Below are 20,336 nucleotides of genomic sequence, written 5' to 3' on the forward strand. Positions count from 1 at the left end.
GCTCTGCTTACAAAACTGCAGCACAACAGCCAAGTTTTGGTATTCGCCACTTTCTGAACTTTTCCGAATGATGAAATTATTCCTAATATTTAGGAAAGAACTGCAAAAAAAACAACAACAAGTAAGTAATCAAACAGTGCAAAAGACATTGGTTTTTACATTGCAATAGTTGAGGCATATAAATATTTAAAATCTCATCTGTAAAATCTGTTTTCACTTCTGAAATGTTATGTTCTATGTCCTTTAAGGGGAATTTAAACAAAGCACTGAAATCATTGAGGATTAAAACATCTCTTTATCTCATCTCTTATCTTATCTCTGCACCATGTGCTCTACAGAGCCATGTGGACAGAGTTTATCTACCCATCATGCCACACTCTCTGCAGGGACTCATGATCACTTGTGAGAAAGCTCAGCATTGCACAATTAACTGGAAAGTCAAAAGTCAGGAGTTGCATCGTTGAACCCCTCCTCAGTACATTTAACATTTCCTCTGGTCGCCCCATGTCCACCAGAGTCAGAGGTCAAAGTTTGACCTTACCGGAGCACAGACAGGCCAGTTCCCTCAGGAGGTCTGGCACAAGAAGCACAACTCAACACTTCACACTGTCAAGTCAAGGAGCTGGAGGACACGCAGCCTCTGGTTTGGTTTACCAGGTGGGTAATGTCGCCTTTTTTTGCTTATTCCTCAATGCTTCCCGGAAATATATGGAATGAGTGTTTTGTCTCTGCAGCGTTGTTCTTTTTGGGGTGTGAAATGTGTGATAACTTCTCTCCAGTCCATCCATCCCTTTGACAATGATAATCAAAGATGCATTGAAGCAAAGGACACCCTCCCTCCTCACAGCACCACACATCCTCCTTCTCTGCAACTTGGCTGTGATTTGGAAGCTGTCAGCTTTTTTGTGCCCGCTCAGCTCTTTGGAGATTTTTTTTGTGTGTGTGTGTGTGTGTGTCCGTCCATTGCATTCACTACGGCCCTGCTGGCGCCAAACTCAACCGGTCCTCCTTGGTGATGACTGTGTGTGTGTGTGTGATGACGAGGTGAGTCATAGAGACGCCTGTCAGAATGGAGGTCTTTGCCGTGTCAACCACTTCTGCAGCGTTGCCACTAATTCACTCACTGAGGGATGTCCTGTAAATCAGTCGCCCCCGGTACGTGGTCCTGATGTTGCTGCGGAGAGAGCGTCAGCGTGGTCACAGCCACGAGCAGCTCAAGGACCAGCTGATGGACTCGGAGGCAGGCTGTCTCCACACTCAGCAAAATGTTGGGACTGTCTTTGCGGCTGTAGTATATACGTGGATAGATTACCTGTCAGAGAAAAGCTCACTTTGGTATGTGGGCTGACAGTATCACAGTGCAGTCTAACTGCCTGCTAAGCTCTTCTTCAATATGGAGCGGTCACATTGAAAAAAGAAAAGGAGAAGAAATACAATCCCGCTTTTCAAAGACAGAGCCTTGGTTGTGAAGTGGGTGGTTGAAGGTATTTTAATGAGCTCCTTTCATTTGTTGAGATAGAGAGAGAAATATAGCCTACTGGTTATATAAGATGAATGTAGATCTATAGGCTATCATATGCCAATGATTTTCAAAGTAAATAAAATAGGCTATGAAATAAAAACAAAATATCAAATAGGCCTATAATATGTAATAAATATAATTTAATATTTAAAACAACTCATTATGATCCAGTAGAGGTACAATGAATGTTCTTTATGGTCTTTTAAACATTGCAAGGGAGTCCAAAGCCAGAGAGAGAGACAAAATTAGCTAATTATGGCAGACATGAGATACCATTTTGTAGGTGTTTAATACTGAACAAATTATTAATTTTAAAACAAGAGTATGTTGAGCCACACTAAAACAAACACAATGTAGATTTCAGCTAACTGCTAAAGACACCGTGCTAACAGGCTCATTAAGATGGAATAATGTTTAGCATCTTTACCATTTTAGTTTAGCAGCATGTTAGCATTAGCTAATTATCAGACACAAAGTAGAGCTTAGGCTGATGGTGATGCCATTAGTTTTGTAGTGAACAAATTATCAGTTGATTAAATCGAGACTAAGCGTGAACAGTGGTGCTTTCAGCTAAATGCCAATGCCATCTTGAAATAAATGAACTAATCATTTGTTCAATACAAAACTAATAGCATCACCACCACCCTTATGTTTAAAGCTAATTAACCTTATTGTTACATTTCTAAACTAAGATAATGAACATATTAACATTGTCATGACTAATGAAGACTAATGCTAAAGTCACCATGACAACACGCTCATGTGATGCTGACATACCAATGATATTCAGCAGAGATTATGTTTAGCATGTTCACTAACATGTTAACATTTACTATAGCTACACAAGGTACAGTTGCAGCTGATGTAGCCCACAATTAGTTTTGCAGTATGAATTGTTTATTTAAAGCAGAAGTAAGCGATCCGGTCGTTTTGGCTACTTCTTGTCAGCCGATGGAGTTAGCAGCCCCCGCCCTCGTCATGGATCTATTGGTCCTCGTCCCTACGTCACCACATTCACGCGCATCCCTTGGCTGACTGCCCCTTTATGCCGTTCTCTCTCCTCATTGGATAAAGCTTGTAGGATACGAGAAAATAAAATAGAAGTTTTCTCCTGGGCTCAGAGCAGAGCAGAGTGACTGACAGACCCGTGTTTCAGACCAAACACTCTATGTAAGTGATTGCCATCGGAAGATACAACTATTTAAGACTTAGATTAACACAAATATTCCGCTTACTTCTGCTTTAAACAATAGAAAGAGAGATTTATGCTAACAGAGACAAAGCTCTTAGCAAAATGTTAAATGTTCTCACAAAGATGGTGATATAGCTACAGTGGTGATATTCAACAGGAATAATGTTTAGGATCATCATCATCTGAGCTTAGTGGTAACATTTGTTTATTAGCACTAGTAGAGACTTGGTTGATGGTTGATATTTTTTAAAATTATTGTACGAATGATGAAAAGCCGGGGGATCACTTGAGTTTTTATGAATAATCCTCAGTAGGCTACACCATGAGTGCCAAATGTGATGGCAATCTATCCAATAAATATCAGGACATTTCACATTATCAGAACCTCATGGTGGTGCAAGAGGTCAGGGGATCACATTGCCAAGTCCCAGAGGTTCACTTCTACCAATGGCTTTCGACTAAAAATTCATCGGCTATATCTCTCTCTGGTGTCCCATCTACACTCTGGATACTCCACAGACCTGGCTGTAAAAACGTTTCACCAGAATTACTTTTTCACCAACAAAATAGCCCCCATTGAAAACTGTTCAGAGGCTGTCACAGCGGTACTACAACAGTACTTTTTCTTTTCTGCACACACCCACTAACTGATGCTCAAGGCCTGCGAGACCCTCTCATGCTTTCAATCGTCCGTCTCTGAATAATAGGTGCTTATGTTGAAATGGTGGGTTTTACGTTTATGTGGTCGTCTTGTATTCTCCTCCTGCTCTACTGGAGTGGAAAGACTGTGGGACAAATCATGGTTACCTTTGTCCGCGGCGGCCTAAGTCTTAAACGGTTTCTGGTTCAGCCAGGTTTGTGGCCCTCCCCCAAGTCACACCACAGGAAAGCCAGCTATTCAACAGCAGGAGAAGTGTCATCGCTGAGGTTTCTAACAAATTACACCCTTCAGTTGCGGAGAAAGCCGAGTGAGCTCTTGGCTGGGAGAGTGTTCTTGGCCAGGGTGAAGGGAAAACTGCTCTAAGACTGGAAGAAACGCTCCTGAAAGCAAAGTGACACCTGTCTCATATTCAGCGGTGCCCCTCTGATGAAGAAAAAAAAATAAGACAGAGCACTAGTTGTCATGGTTTAAAAAAAAGGGGAAGGAAAGCTCGCTGCTATATACGCCCGAGGGACTAATATGATAAACTGTGTCCTTCCTTCCACCAGAGCTCATGTTACATTTGATGAGATTATTCAGTTTTGTGTGATTAGGCCGACTGTGTATGATGCATGTATAGATACAGGCAATGTGGTGAATAGAGCAGTGTGTCTGTGAAACATCTGCTGAGTTTTCTGCCTGACGTCTCACTTTATTTGCTTAAGTGTCTGCAAAACAGTGAATCGTAAAGTTAATAAGTGTCTTGTACTGTTACACAACAAATCAAATTAAATAGTGTTTAAAAAAAATGTTGGAGCTTGAGGGTGAACACAGTGATTTAGTATTTCTCCTGCTCCTGCATGTAGTTGTGACTCTTAGAAAATTAAAAAAACGAAAGGTCAAAATTGAAGCAGCTCCTCCATTTCCCATAATGCAACTATATAGCTGGCTCCAAAAGTAAAACAAAACCTTTATACTTGAAGGTCCAAATTTAGAGCAGAAGGTAACATGGTTATTTTAATATACGAAACTCCTAGTGAGTTACATAAGGTGCCACAACAAAAGAGTAGTTTGATTGTAGTTGTGCGTAGCATTTCATACATACCAATTAACATCATATTTACACACAAATCTAGCCTAGTAGTGGGGTTACACCACTGAATAATTAGTACTGTTTGTTCCTACTCTAATACAGGGCTCTAATTTATAAATATTGAACTCACTAACTTTGGCTAAATGAATTGAAATTTCTTCATTCACTGAATAATTCTCACAAAGTAGGTTATTATAACTAGTTTAACAAAATTGAGTCTGGGGGAGGGAGGGGTTACATGATTCGAGCAAATTCATTGAAATGTTCAGAGGTGGAAAGTAACTAAGTGTATTTACATGTGTAACCTACAATCTCGATGAATTGGATTTTCTAAACCTAAAAAAAGAAAAGAAATTAAAGCAGAAGTAAGCGATCCGGTCGTTTTGGCTAACTTTTTGTCAGCCGATGGAGTTAGTAGGTCCTTGTCCCTACGTCACCACATTCACGCGCATCCCTTGGCTGCACACACAGCCCTTCATGCCGTTCTCTCTCCTCATTGGATAAAGCTTGTAGGCTACAAGGAAGTATACAAGAAGTTACAGACCCGTGTTTCGGACCAAACACTCTATGTAAGTGATTGCTGTCGGAAGATATAACTATTTAAGACTTATATTAACACAAATATTCCGCTTACTTCTGCTTTAAAATACAGATTTTTTTAGAAGCACTTCATTTATATCCTTTTTTCAGGTTACAGAACACAAATAAATAACAAATCAACCCCCACAAGGCCAAAGAGAAAATAAATAAATTAGTAAATTAGAAAAACAAAACAGAAAAGCAATATATTTGTTTCTTTTTTTTCTTTCTTTCTTTTTTTGTAGCTTTTTTTTTTTTTGAGGTAATGTGGAGATTTATTTCCAGATTATTCTGTTATATGTATTTAAGGGTTGGTATATTTGTGTTTAAATTCTGTATGTTGTCATTTATTTGAGTCTGATGTAGAGGATTTATATCATGTATCAGATGTTTTTTCATTAAATATATATACAACATAGGCTATAGATGTACACTCACATATTAGCTACTTACAACGTAAAGGGAAAAAAAACATTCACATATCAAATACAGAGGTTTAAACTATTATCACTGATTTAGGGAGACTTACAGTCAGGGCCGGCCCTAGGATTTTGGTGGTCCTAAACAAGATTTTTGTTTGTGGCCCTGCACTCTAAGCGCAAACACCAAATCACTGGTTAAAACTGAATACAGACGTGTTTATGCCCTCTGAGGTTTGAGGCCATTTTCTCGAATTTAACATATTTTCTTAAATGTATCTTTTTAAGATACTTGCAGATGTAACAATACTCAAGTGTTTTATGTCTAAATATTAGAACCTCCGCTGTAAGCACACTGAGGCCAATTTGTCCTAGAACACTGTAGAAAGAAATAATTTAGGCCAAATGCTGGAAATTTGAGGTCTGCTTTTTGAAAATGTTCAAATCCCTTGTAAAAACACTTCTTCAGTCATGAGAATGAACTGTTTTGGTGCTTGAAATAGGATATGAATACAGTAATAGATAAGTGTAGAAAACAAGTCTAAAATGACATTTTGTAAGATTGTTTTTTGAGCACAAATGTTGTCATTCTGCCGTTCTATTTTCACCAAATGTCTCAAATGTGAGATAAAGAAGCTGAATATTGACTTCACATTACATATAAAGCTCATAGCTGCACGTGCAGACCTCAGGATGTTTAAATGACTTGAATGAACCCCGGTGCCTTTCTGATCATGTGGCCCCCCACCTAACGGCTGTGGCCCTAAACAACCACATAGAGGGTTTATGCCAGGGACCGGCCCTGCTTACAGTCGTTCCCTCATCATATTCATAATAAATTATATGCATTTTTATTTTATTTATTTATTTCTACGTTATTTCTGCGAACGCAATTGGCAGACGGTCCTTTGATAAAGTCGGCAGGCTGAGTAGTTGATGCTGGATCACCGAGCAGCAGCAGCAGCAGCAGCAGCGGCGGTGGCTCAGTCAGTCCGTCGCTGCAGTCCGACACAGCGGCCGCTCATCAGCGCTATGTGGCTCTGAGCTGACGGCGGGGCGCGCGGACGGACGGTTGGTTGGTTCAGTCGGAGCGAGCGTTAACCGTTAACACCCGTGGACATGAGGAGGACGACGGCTTCTTCTTCCTCTTCTTCTTCCTCCTCCTCCTCCAAACGGCGGACCGGGACCGGGACCGGGACCGGGACTCCTGACTGACTGACTGGCTGGCTGGCTGACTGGCATCGATTTTCAACCGTGCGAATGAGAAAGGTGGTGATGCGGCAGCGGCAGCGACAGCGGCAACAGCAGCAGCAGAGCGGCGTCCACACAACAGACCGCCTCTGTCACTTAGCTTAGTTAGCCACCTAGCTCGCTAGTTAGCAACCTAGCCTACGAGCTAGCTGCAGGTTTCTGAGCTCAACCGCTACTAGAGACACAGTTAATAGGCCTGCGAGCCCAAAACACATATGTCGGATTATTATCACATCACTGAATCCACGTCTCCTTCCATGTTGAGTGCTATCCGGCTGTTTCTTTTTATTTATTTATTTATTTGATTTTTTTTTACCCGCTGCTAGCCCCATCGTTAGCCGAACAAGTTAGCCTAGCCTCTCGTTAGCTTGTTAGCTCTCGCAGACTGGCACTGCCACCACTGAATGAACTTGGTATTCAGTGTAGTAGCTAGAGAGGAGGAAGAAGAAACCGAGACACCGTAGCAGCTGCATTCAGGGGAGCAAGATAGAAAATAAATTACTATAATAATACATCGTCTCAGACATTAATAAAGGCGTTATAACGACGAGTCTTTTAAAGGGGGACTACTACTCGCTTTATATCCGTTACACGCTGCTGTGCACCGTTATGCCCTATGGCAACATGTATAGGTGCACAGCAGCTGATCCAAGTGCTAATGTGAGGAAGAAGAAGAAGGGTATAAGAGATAAGACTTCCTCCTTGTCTGTGTGTAATAGGGACTACAGCAATCAATAAGTCAGACCCATGTCTCCATATGCAACCAGAAGGGGTTGGTGGTGGTCTTATAGGGGTCTTATAACTACATGGGTTTTATTTACGCTTGAAGGCTTCCAACTAAGTCCTGGTTATACATATACAGTGATGCAGCGTACTTAGCTTGCATGTCCTGGCCCCTCTTGTAGAAAAAAAAAAAAAAAAGGTTTCCACACAACTGTGAATTGTCATTCCAGTCGACTCCGATGGCAGGAGGAGAGGGAGAGGAGGGGAGGGTGTTTGTATGGTCTGTATGTAGGCTGTTGTAGAGCTTGGTCTCCCATCTTCCATCCCGTTCAACCAACAACATGTTTATGTGCAAGCTTTTGTGGAAAACAAACATAGAAAGGCTGCCTGGCTTCATCCTGCAGTGTCGGTCGGTGGTGGCTGGCTGCATGGCAGAGGTGCCAAGAATAGGAAGACTTATGCTATGCACAGAGGGCAGTTGTTGTTTGGTGGTGATGATCTCCGATATTGCACAGCCTCGTGATACCTTAAGCCTCTGGAAAATATGTTTATCATTTTTCACCCATGGTCAAAGGATTAAGTGTTTTGGTGAGTGTGACTGGGAGAGATTGTTTGTGTGTGTGTGTGTGTGTGTGTGTGTGTGGCAGGGTTATTTATGAGATGACACGTTGTTAAATTCACCGTAGCATGCAGGAGGATTGTTTGTTTTTTTTTGGTTTAAAAAACTCTTAATATTTCAGCTCTCATGTGATATAGGGCAACATGTGCGTGTGATTGTAATTCAGTGCTGTTTGGCTCAATAGAAGCCCTGTCAGAGTGTTTGGCGAGATGTTGTGCCGCCGAGGTGGTGAGATGACAACTAAAAGGAAGGGACTATAAAGGAACGCAGCTCCTCTATATCCAGACGGAGCACAGATTAGAATAATACTGTCAATGTGGATGTAGGGTGTTTAAAAATGAAGAGAGAGGGGGAAAAAAAGATCAGAGTTGTAAAAGAGAGAAATTGTGCTGAGTCTCTGGTAGCTGAGATGTAAATAGGCTTCTAACGCTTTATCTCTGATGTCCCTATTTCCAGAATCGTCATGAGCGTTCTCCTGCTGACCAGCCACTCCTTCGCTGAGGGACCTCGGCCCTATTTGGTTTCTGGACTTACCGTCGCAGGCATGAGATAATAACGTCATCCAGCTGGTGCATGCTGCTGCAACAACTCCTGTGGCACTTGTAAACCCACCCTACCCTACCCCACCCCATCCTGCCCCATCCTGCCCTGCCCTGCCCCCTAACCCAACCCAACCCAACCCCACCCTACCCTAACCCCCTTAACCCCTTACCCCGAAGCTAAGTTTTTAATTTCACCGATCACACCATGACGACGCCGGCTCTCCTGCCGCTGTCGGGCCGCAGGATACCCACCCTGTCGCCGGGCGCCTCCTCCTTCCCGCACCACAGAGCGACGTTGAGGCTCTCCGAGAAGTTCATCCTCCTGCTCATCCTCAGTGCCTTCATCACCTTATGTTTCGGGGCCTTCTTCTTCCTCCCGGACAATTCCAAGCACAAGCGCTTTGACCTGGGCTTGGAGGACGTGCTCATCCCTCACATTGACTCGCCCAAAGAGGGGAAGCATGCCTCTGGACAGGTGGTCATACATGGACAGGGAGGACACGACGAGCACAGACATAGGTAAGTGACTTATTTTGATAATTTTTGTGAGTTTTGAACACCTGCAGAATAGTTCTGCATGATTTTCAGCTCCAGAAACTCCTCAGTTGTCTCGTACAGACGTAAAAAAAAAAAAAAGATTGGCTTGCTCAGTGGAGGCCCACGTGTGCTTGTTTACCTTTCGTTGTTAAACACAACCAGCATCGGGTGTTTTCATCTTCTTTGGGGAAGGAAAACAGTTGCGATTTTACGTATATTGTCCTTCTCTTTTTCAATTTTTTCCTACTTTTAGATAATGTTTCATTGGTCTTACTGCATCTGGTCTTGTGTTTATGTTGTGTGATGTCTCTGTGCTGTTTGTCGGCTGTATGGTTTTTTCGACCTGGTGGTAAAATAGTTTCCCCATACGGGATCAATAAAGCTAACCTAACCTAACCTAACCATAGATGTTGGTTGGGGGGCGGCATCGTGGGCGTGTTTCGGGCAGATCCCTTGCAGTTTGGGCATTCATCGCAAATCTTACGGAGATCTCGTTACTGAGTGTTCAGAGAGACTGGAAACCATGTGACATCTGGTTGGTGGATTACGATTATTCCCAGGTTTATTTATTTATTTATTTTTTACTTCTGACCTAGTTGCATCTCACACAGATATTTCCTCCATATCATTGCGGCAGGTGTAATGCCACTTTCTTCGTCTTCAGTGGTCTGTTGTGACACTCTGGGGTGGGGAAGAGTTAGTTGAGTAACTCGAGTACTTCTGAGCCTTGAGGTTGTACAATACACGTCAGAACAGGTGTTCTCTTTGTTCCTCATTTTTTTTATTCGCACTGTCCCAAATATGCTTGTCCTTTGTGTCTCTGCTGGGTGTAATTGTCGAAGTTCTTGTACGACAGAAATACACCTTGGCAGCGAGCGTTGTGTTGTTGCATCATCCTTCCCACGGGCTGACGTGGTTGAACTTGATGAGCTAGAACACGCTGGCTGTTTTGAAAAGCTTTACTAACTGCTTAAACAGGCTCGGAAATGACTGCCCACCGCGAGCCAACTACTGGTAAAAATTTGGCTGCAGCTTTTACATTTGTCATTTGGTTTATCCAGACTCTCTGGATGGTAGCCAGCCATCGTCTGCTCTTTTTGTTCCATCCTAAATCAAATTCATATTTGGCTGCGCTAAGTGTCTTGTGTCTATTTGGATTCCACTGTGCTGGACAAGTCTAATGCCTCGTTACCAAATATTATTCTTAACTGACCCCGGTTATTGGTGTGTGAATACATTTTTAATTACCAACTCTAAGCTAGCAAATCAAAATTAAAAAATTCCAGTTATGTGATGCTCAAACAAATTATTAACCTCAAACTCTGTATTTTTGTTTTGATTTAATCAAAATTATTTGTCTTTGAACTGTCAAACTGAATTGCTGAATAGTGTATTTAAAGAAAAAAAACATTTTTTAATTAATTGAAAAGTGAAAGTCTGTCTCTGATGGTTTCCAGAGCCAGTGTTTATTTTTGAGCCGTGCACTACCTACACGCTCAGGGACTCAAAAATAGTATAGTTATTTAACTTATAATTACATAAGCTGCATCCATGTTTTTTTTGTTTTTTTTTGCCTTGACTCATACATGTGTGAACTTTGTATTATTTTGGGGGTGACTCAAGAGCTGTGGCTGAAATAAAAATGCACAAAATGCCACAGTGGAAAGCATAATTTTCATAGTAAAGGTCTCCTCCATGCTGGCGCAGGAGGTCATTAGTTTTACTGAGTGCTGGGCAAGGTGTTAAAAGCAATTTCTCAAACAGTTTCACAGTGGGGACCATTGAGTGTTGCCTTCTCATCCCTTGTGGTGCTTTTTTTTTTTCATTTTTCCATCCTAAAAGCCTCCCAGAGCTTTGGATGCAGCCTGCTTGAAATAACGTAATTATTATTGTCCAGCGATACAGAAGAGCGAAATGTGACCAAGCTGTGTTTTTTGAGTGCTCGGTTTTGACTCTTTTATTTTTTTTCTGTCAGTATTCAATCACTGTATAGACACTTTCCTGCTCTGTGACATAATATTGATGACCTTATACCGATGCCGATCGCTTTTGGCTGCATTGCAGATGTCGTGTCACACATTTTGCATAACTTCCACATGACCGTCCACATGTTTTGCTTTTGTGGTCTTTGCATTGAACGCGATGGGAGGCCGGGGCGACGTCATTACTCGGTGGTTCTTCTCTCAGCTGAGCTGCTGCACACACACTGGAGTTCACAGGTGATGATGGGTTTTTAGGTGACTGGAAGTGTTAATTACGATCCACAGATCATGCATATTTACTGAAACTCGGCCAATAGAGATGGGTGGATGATCAATTGGGGGCTCCCGGTCCTGTGTATCTGCAGATTGCAGGCAAAGCTTGTATTGTTGGAGGATATCATGGGTGTTGTTGAATTCAGCAGTACATGTAAGAAAAAATAAATATATATGGCTTTTTTTTATAAGACATACAGAATATTTCAGTACATATTTGATTGAATGTAGCTGTGGACCAAAGGGGCTTGTTAAAGAGAGATAAAAGAAGAAGCCACTGAGACGTTCCTGAGACGACAATTTAAGTTTTTGAGAAGGGAGAATAATACATAAGAGATCTTGTGAAATTAGTTTTATGCAAATGTAAAAGTCTCAAACATGTTCCCTGTGCATTTAACCTCACAGAAACATTCGTGTGATGTGATATCTTGGTTTTTTTTTCTCCTTTCCCCTCCCTCAGCTTATAATAGAAACTTATGTGAATGTTTTTCACTTGCTTTTTTTTTAGTGGTCATGGCTGCTTCTGTCCCAGGTTTTCGAAGAGCATCAGGAAAAATGAAGCTCTCTAGCTTTTTAAAGACCCCCCCAGGAACAGATGCTGCCTCTTAATAATTTCACCTGTGCAGTATTTGGTCACAGAAAAAGCCCCTCAGAGCCAGGTCTCTTGCTCTCTAGTTCAGCCTGTGTCTTTATTATAAAAAAGCTTTTGAGAGAGCAAAGATCATTATTATTCTCTCTGCTGTGGGGAAATCCATCTATTTTAGTGAATTTTTGAGGCATGACAAAAATTCAAAACACCTGAAAGTATGGGTAAAGGCAAAATGTGGCTTATTATGTCCTGGTTTGTTGGAAAATGATGTTTTATATTAACATAATTTCAGAATATGGAGCATATTGTTGGTTATGAAGGCGGTTTCTTCTTCTCACAGCTCAGAAAGACAGATTCTGATTCACAGTCACCCACTCGCCCTCTCTCTCCTGTCAAGCTTCTCAAAGTCAGCTTTACAACGAGAGAACATTTACTCTGACTTTTGGCATTTTAAAATCTTTCCCTCTCTGTCACGTCTTATTTTTTTCCGCCAGCTTGCTCGACTTCACGACTCTGTTCTGAAGGTGGTCATTTAGAGGTTTTTTCCCCTCGTCCATAGCGAGTCGTTTACCTCGACGACGCAGATGGTGGCTTGTGGGTTAAACTGGTTTAACTGGACACTTGTGGGGGCTGACAAACACAATTTAGACAAAACAAACACATTTTTTTTGCTTCTTGGGCCATCTGGCTGTATAGATGCTTTCAGTTCCTCTGGGGGCGGGTTCTCTTATGTGACCTGCCAGTATAACACAGTGAAGGTTTATAGCACTGGGCCTGCGGCGCATTTATGCTCAGTCCAGTCCAATCCTCAGTCCATCCTTATTGAGAACGTCTTCCTACGGAGGAATCGCTGCCAAATGATTATGTCTGCTTCAAAGTGATCTTCTATGCAGAGATTATTACTGTAACACGGACTGGTATTGTTTTATCTCTGTTTCCTCCTTTTTGTGGTGACGAATACAGGAGGAACCTCTTTAAGCTTATTGTCTACAGATAGTTTTAGCTGGGATTAAAGGACAGTTCCAGGCAAATTCAACCCGGGGCTACAGTTTCCTAACGTTTTAAAAGAATGAATCTGAAGATTTTCTTTTTAATGCCACGGCAGCGTATAATGAGAGCGGACAGATCTTAGGCTCTTTAGGCTGTTTACATCCCACAAAATCGCATTTTTTTTCCCCCACAGACAACGTCAGATGGCTTCAAACATACACCGGGGGTTTTGTTTACTTCAAGCTGTAATACAAAATCTTGCGAAGTTTCGCATGACAGTCAGTATGTTTACAGGTTGAATGAACAATATCCAGATTTACTCTTACTGCTACGAAAACGTCGTACCTCCGAGTTGATATTCCTTTGTTGATAAAACAAACAAGACTTTCAGACGACCTGTAAACAAAGTGAGGCGGTCAGCTTGGCTCTCGTGCGAGACTTTGTATCACAGCTCTGTTTACAAACATGTCCTCTTTCTTGAAGTAAACAAACCCCTCAGTGTATGTTTGAATATCCATCTGACGTTGTCTGTGGAGAAAAAAAAGCGGCCTGAGATCCGTCCGCTCCCATTTTGCGCTGCTGTGGCGATGCGGGGACAGACAGAACTACTGCAGAACAGGAGATATTCAAAAGAAAATCTTCAGATTCATTCTTTTAGACCTAAAATGTTAGAAAACTAGAGCCCCAGGTTGAAATTGCGCTGGAATCGTCCTTTAAGGTCAGTCCAGTCCAATCCTCAGACCGTCCTTACTGAGAACCTCTTCCTACGGAGGAATCGCTGCCAAATGACTATGTCTGCTTCAAAGTGATCGTCTATGCAGAGATTATTACTGTAACAGAGACCGTGGTATTGTTTCGTCTCAGTCCTTCTTCCTCCTTTTTGTGGTGACGACAACAAGAGGAACCCCATTAATCCCAGCTAAAACTATCTGTAGACAATAAGATTAATATGTAACACCTGAATGCAACACAACACAACACTGAGGTGATTCAGCAGTTATGCTAGTCGGCTTTGTGTGTGACCATTTCTGGTATTATAATTCGTGCAGCATTCGAGGAGGGAAGTGATATGCACTTCTGCTGGGCTGTGTGTGTGTGTGTGTGTGTGTGTGTGTGATAAATGTATATAGCAAAGCATATACCTTGGCTGGCTGGCTGTCTGCAGAGGGTTATTGTATGGATGGAGTGCCAGGATCCTGCAGTCAACCACTTTGCAAGGTGAATGGGAAAAGGGGGGAACGCCTCCTCGATGGCTGTGCGGAGCGGAGTGCTGCAAATCGCTGGGGTGTAATGCTCTGTCAACCTCAACATACTTCGAAGCCATTAATGGTCCTGCCTTGTTTTGTTTTTTTTTGTTTTGTTTTGGTCTGACTCAAACAATATAGGAGTAGCTGAGGGCAGTGCGCCTCATCTGTGAGAGAGAGGATGGAGGTGGGGGTTGGGGGGAGGGGAGTGGATGTGTTGACAGAGGCTGTGACTTTTCAACTGCAGAATAACTGTAGTAAGAGACTCGCTCCAGCGACATGGAGGGTGTTGAAAAGACTCTTATTAACTGAGATGTCACTACTTCACTGAGACAATTTACTGTTTCTCTCGTGTTGTTGTTGTCTTTTCTTTTTTACAGATGTCACCTTGCTGCTGTGAAAAATTGTGATGACATTTAATAGACTAAACCATTGATTGGAAAAAAAACAAAACAAACAGTAATTGTCTAGGTTGATAATAAAAATAATCCACAGCTCTTAAAGGGATAGTTCAACATTTTGGCAAATGGGCCCATTGCCATAATCCCTATAGTCATAGCAGTAGGTTCCTTACCTTTAATTGAGGCTCATGGGATTTCTTGGTTTCCCTCATCAAACTCATGAAATACACAATCCAACAACTCCACAACGCTCTGGTGGACAAGTTGTGAGCTGCACATTCACCACGCTATGAGATAATAACACAACGTTACCACACAGAGTTGTTTTAGAGGGAAATACAGAGACTGTTTGATGAAAAACTGCCCCCGACTTGAATGCGCATTAACTCTGTCTGGTAACAATCCTCATTCCCAATATCTTCTTAACAACTCTGTGTGGTAACGTTGTGTTACTATCTCATAGCGTGGTGAATGTGCAGGTCACAACTTGTCCACCAGAGCGTTGTGGAGTTGTTGGATTGTGTATTTCATGAGTTTGATGAGGGAAACCAAGAAATCCCATGAACCTCCATTAGTAGCGTAGCTCTGAGCAGCTCGTGGCTCTGCTCCGCCGTTCTAAAAATAGCTTGCACCGATTATTAAAGGTAACGAACCTACTGCTATGACTATAGGGATTATGGCAATGGGCCAATTTGCCAAAATATTGAACTATCCCTTTAACGAAATAGAGGAGGCATTTGTGTTTGAAATTTACAGCAGCCAGTCTCTGAGTTGTGTTGTTCTGTCCAGGTTTGGAAAATTAAAACATGAGCAGTCATCATGCTGGGCTCCTGCCAAGTGGCCTGGTCGGTTTGACAGCGTTGCCATCTGTCACCAAAATTAACCAATATTTAGCTGTGTGCTTGTTTGTGTTGTAGTGAAGAATCCAGTTATGAGTTTAATCTGGAGAAAGAGTATAGTCGATGGTTTTTTTCCCACTCTTTAATTCTCGTACCATCCAGTTTTATTGTTATGAAGATTTTCTCTCTGCTGTGCGGCTTCATTTGTAGGCCAGGGATTTGGTACAGCTCCGAGGTGGTGTGTTAGGATTCTGCATCGTCTTCACAGCTGATGGGAGGAGAGAGGAGAAAAAAAAAAAACCCCAGCCTTTTGCAGTTTGAGGATTGCTGAAGTCAATACTCGAATATCCTGTTTTCCGAATGATTATTTTGCCTCATGGTCCAGTAAATAACAGATCATCTACCTGTGGCTCTTCCAGTGAACTTGCCGGGGTGTTTGCATGAATGTGACTCGCTCCTTCGAGATTTAACAGTTGCATCTCTACTCTTTTCATGTCTTTTCGCTTTTATCTTTTATCCGAGATTTTATTTCAGCTCTCAGACTATTCCCATACGGACTTGTCAATCTCTCTTTACATATGGGATCCACCCACATGACACCCAACACCTGGCTGACGACCAGCGAGACCGCAATGCTATAGATGACCAGTTTGAGAGATGACTTCAAGCGGTTTGACATCTGATACTGGAGGAGACTGTTAATAGAGGGTTTTCAAAATAAAAGCTGATGGCCGTTTTGGCACCGAACATTTTTAGAGAGTGAGCAGCAGAAGCAGCATCAAAACAGGCAAGTGGAACTGTCGCTGACGACAAAGATATCGCATATAAATGTGCTCCCGCCGCGTCCGTGCATCCACACCGCTGACGATTAAAGTGGCGCTGCCTCTGTAATAGCCGCTCGCTCTCTCTCTCAGGCTTCAGGCTTCAGTTTCCTGCTGCGTTAACCCGTGTTTGTTAGTTTCTTGTTTGTTTACTGCGACTGACGAGTATTTGTCAAGTGAGTCATGTTCATGTTCATGTTCAAACGCAGCCCAGAGGTAAAGGAGGTAGAAACACAAGCGCAACCTTTTCACACGGCATCCTTCTCATAACGGAGTTTAATGTTGTGACCGTAAGTAACCTGGTTGCACCACTTATTGCCTTTTGCCAGTTATTGTTAGAGTTGCAGGGCTGTAGCTTTGCCTTTGCGCTCTGATATGGTCATAAATCACCAGGACCCTCCCCTCGCCTCGCCACATTCCCCCCCGATCATATTTAAAGCCTGGGCCAACATCAAAGTGAACTTATTTATCATATTTAGTGTGATCTTAGATATTATTTCAGTGTCTTCACGCTTCATTCGCCTGTCAGCCACAAAGTAAATCTGGGGTTGCTGTTTGTGTCTTGTGTGTGTGCGTGTGTGTGTGTGTGTGTAAGAAAACCTCAGTGCTAATAAAGGAGCGCACACACACACACACACACACTGTCGAAGTAGTTCAACCTGGAAAGAATATCAAGGCGCTGCAGTCGGCGCTGAGGGCTCATGAAACCATCCATTCTGGTTTGTGGATTCAACAGAGGCAGAGCCATTTAATATCAGCATCTGTTGTTCAGAGGAAATGGAGGAGTCACCTACATAAAAGGGGCTTTTCACTCATCCATCAAAATTGTCGAACTGTTTGCAGTTTAATGTCTTAAAGCCCAGGCTGGAGCAGCCGAACGTATCAAAACTGGAGCTTGGATTTCTGATTTTTAAAGGATAACATCACAGCAGTTTAAGCTCGGTAAGACCCATAGTCGCTCATTCACCAGCAGCATCTGAGGTTCAGCTGCAGGTTTGTCTTTGCACCTGTTGTTTCCCAGTCGCTGCCAAAAAATAGATTAAAAACATGATACTGCTGCCTTGACTCACAGCGAGAGAAAAAACAAAAACGCTGCAAAGGCCGGATTGCTACAACTGTGCCGACCACCTCCGTTACCATGTTAGCACGGTGCAACTTACTGGGAAGACCATAAAAGAAATATACACCCCCCCCCCCCCCCCCCTCTGAGCTGGTAAATTATAATATGAATTGTCCTTTTTCTTTTGCTGTTTTACCAGCCCGTTAGACTTTCTGAAGAGTCGAAGCCCTCAAAATGAAGTCTGGTTGCCTGCCCAAGTGGCTGGCAGGGTACTCTGAATTTCCAGCTGGAACAAGGACTTGGCATAAGGGGGGGGGGGTGTTGTTTCTTTCCTCATTCTGGTGCTGTTTTATTGTATTTTTTAAAAAGTAGTGTTCACCACAGGAGTCTCACACTTGCAACCAGTGTGTTGATTTCCACTCAATTGTTTAAGAAGGACCTGATATTTGACAACAAACACCCACAAATTGTCCTTTGTTACATTGTTAGAGTCAGAACATTAAAGGGTTGTTTTCAGACCTGTGGCTCGTTTGCTTTGTTCGAATTCACGGGGGATAAAACGATGCAATTGTTGCATTTTTCTTTTTGGTCGTTTGTGTTCACAAGATTACAAGTACCAGGCGGTCACAAGTCGTAAACAAATGCCATGCACGAACCAGCTGTTCTCTCATTGGACAGAAATCTTACCTGGATCTGAGTAATTTGTACATATTTTCTGCCCGCATTATATTATTTATATTTATATTTATCTCGCATCTGAGCGCAGTTGCTGTGCCCAAAATGAACCGCTCTTTGGGGGTTTAACGCTCCCTTATTCGGAAACAACTGCTCCAAACGAGCCAGGTCTGAATACGCACAGGGAATGTGCAACTACAGTGATCATCTGCACGAACTTCATGCAAGTTAAATTGCAGTAAATTCGTATTAGCGTATCAGCCAGAGGTTAACCACATTAGCCCCCTTAAATCTGATGTATTAGCAATGATCATTGGTTGAAAATCCTCCTTTTAAAGGGATGTAGGAAGTGAAGTTTTTGAGCAGAATACAAATGCAACTTCATGGGTTTAAAGAGTAATTATAAAAATAGAGATCTTCTACTGTATTTTTTTTTTACTCAGTGTAATGTTGGATTCGGAGCAGATAACGCTACATACAGAATAAGATATCACATATAAATTCATCTCTTAGATCAATGTTCACACAGTAACTTCACTAAGGCTCATCTTAATTAATTTGTCTGTTGTCGGGAGATCTCATCTGGTCCGGTTGGTATTAGAGCGAGCAGCCTGCAGAATGAGGAGAGGACTTCATCATCAGGCTTAATCTCCTCATTAACACTGCTGCTGCTGTTATATCAGATCTGCTCTCTGTGCGTCTCATTTCCTGTCGTTCTTTCTCTTGTTTTGTCTCCGTCTTTTTCATGTGATCATCGTGATGTTGTTCTCTCTGTAGAAACACAGCTGCAGCCTCTCAGATTGGCCGAAGAGCTGTGTGTGTGTGTGTGTGTGTGAGAGAGAGAGAGAGGGAGAGACAGAGAGGAGAAGGAGTGCTTATGTTTCAGAGGCTGTGCCACAGGTTTTCCTTCATTCTGTGTTTTCGGGCCAAAGAAAACACTTTGTACTCTCGCTGATTAATCTCCATTAACTTAATTGAACAGCAGAAGAACCAAGTCGAAAGAGAAACAGCCGTCGTTCAGTTCAAATTAAAACCTGCATACTTTTAATGGCGCCTCATGAGTCAATACTGAGTTGTGTTATTAAGCGCTGAGTGTCAAAAGGTGCTGCAGCTAACGACTAATGTCGTTATTGATTATTTGGCTAATTATTTGGATTTTTATGTACAAATACATTCCGTGCATCATATTGAAAAACAAACATTTCAGCTTCACAGAGACTCAGATGTTGTCTGTAAAGATCTCTATAATGAACATCAGAGAGAAAATCCTGATATATCTCAGAGTTTTTAATGTTGACATTTTCATTATCTTTGTTTAAAGAAACAACTGAATTACTAAAATAAATGCCCTTAACGTCCCCATCAATCAAGTTTTCACCGTAGACATTGACTGCTTCATCAGGAGTTGAGTTGTGCTGTTGTTTCAGAAGTCGTCATCTGATTTAAATCACAATTTTACTTGGTTTTACACTGTTTCTTTTAATAATACAGTGTTTTACAACGCTGCAGTGACCTTTTACCTGTCAATGAAAAACAAGACGACATTTGTCGAGTGAGACATCAGATAAAGTAGAATTTGACACCTGTGTTTTAACGAGTGTCAACAACACTGAGACCTTCACACAGGTCAGAGTTTGTTGGTGTATCATGTCATCAAGGTACTTATTTAAAATCTAACCACGAAATGAAGTGAGAAAACATTTTTATGAGTAGAGAATACACACAAACACACACACACACACACTTACACTTACACAGCACTGAGTCCTAGACCTCATGTAGTTTTTCTGAACAACACTCTTGACCTTGTTCTGGAGTAGTTGTGAAGTGCTCTGCCCCATCAAAGTGTGTAAATAAAGAACTCAAAGGAACTAAGTGAAGAAAGTGTGTGTGAGGTCAACGGCTTGGAGAGCTGTACTGTGTATTAAAAGCAGTGTGTGTTAAATGATCTCACCCGTTCTTTTGACAGCATGGTGACCACTATTTGGTGCCTTTAATTAATTCAAGCACAGAAAAGATGAGATGAGGATAAACTGTTGTAATGTGGAGCTTTAAGATTGGTATTTTTTTATTCAGTATGGAAACGGCTGGACTGTAGCACTCAGTATAGAACTGACATTAACTTAACAAACACTTCTTGTTACATTATGTTTGTATAAATAAATTAATGAAGCTTGAATGACCCACATTCAGAGTGGGGTATTTCCACAAGGTCCTCTGTGCTCATAACTGTATGACTTGTTGTTGTTGTGTGGGCCACTACAATTCATTATCCATGGTTAGTCACAAGGTAAGGCTCCATTTTCCACGCAGATGTCATTCTGTTTAAAAAAACACACTGAATC

General features: G+C 42.0%; 1 protein-coding gene across 1 annotated transcript in view; it reads left to right on the forward strand.

Moving 5' to 3' along the window:
* The first annotated feature begins 6,360 nt into the window (after nucleotides 1–6,360).
* man1a2 (mannosidase, alpha, class 1A, member 2) overlaps nucleotides 6,361–20,336 on the forward strand; it is a 174,035-nt gene continuing 160,059 nt past the window's right edge. The window contains exons 1-2 of the mRNA XM_085766047.1: nucleotides 6,361–6,714; nucleotides 8,495–9,099. Coding sequence (XP_085622173.1) covers nucleotides 8,786–9,099 — 314 coding nt within the window. The 5' untranslated portion in view covers nucleotides 6,361–6,714; nucleotides 8,495–8,785. The remainder of the gene's footprint in view (nucleotides 6,715–8,494; nucleotides 9,100–20,336) is intronic.

The sequence above is a fragment of the Trachurus japonicus genome, chromosome 21 (genome assembly GCF_045865225.1).
Source record: "Trachurus japonicus isolate A0001 chromosome 21, Traja_1.0".
Taxonomy (NCBI): Eukaryota; Metazoa; Chordata; class Actinopteri; order Carangiformes; family Carangidae; genus Trachurus; species Trachurus japonicus.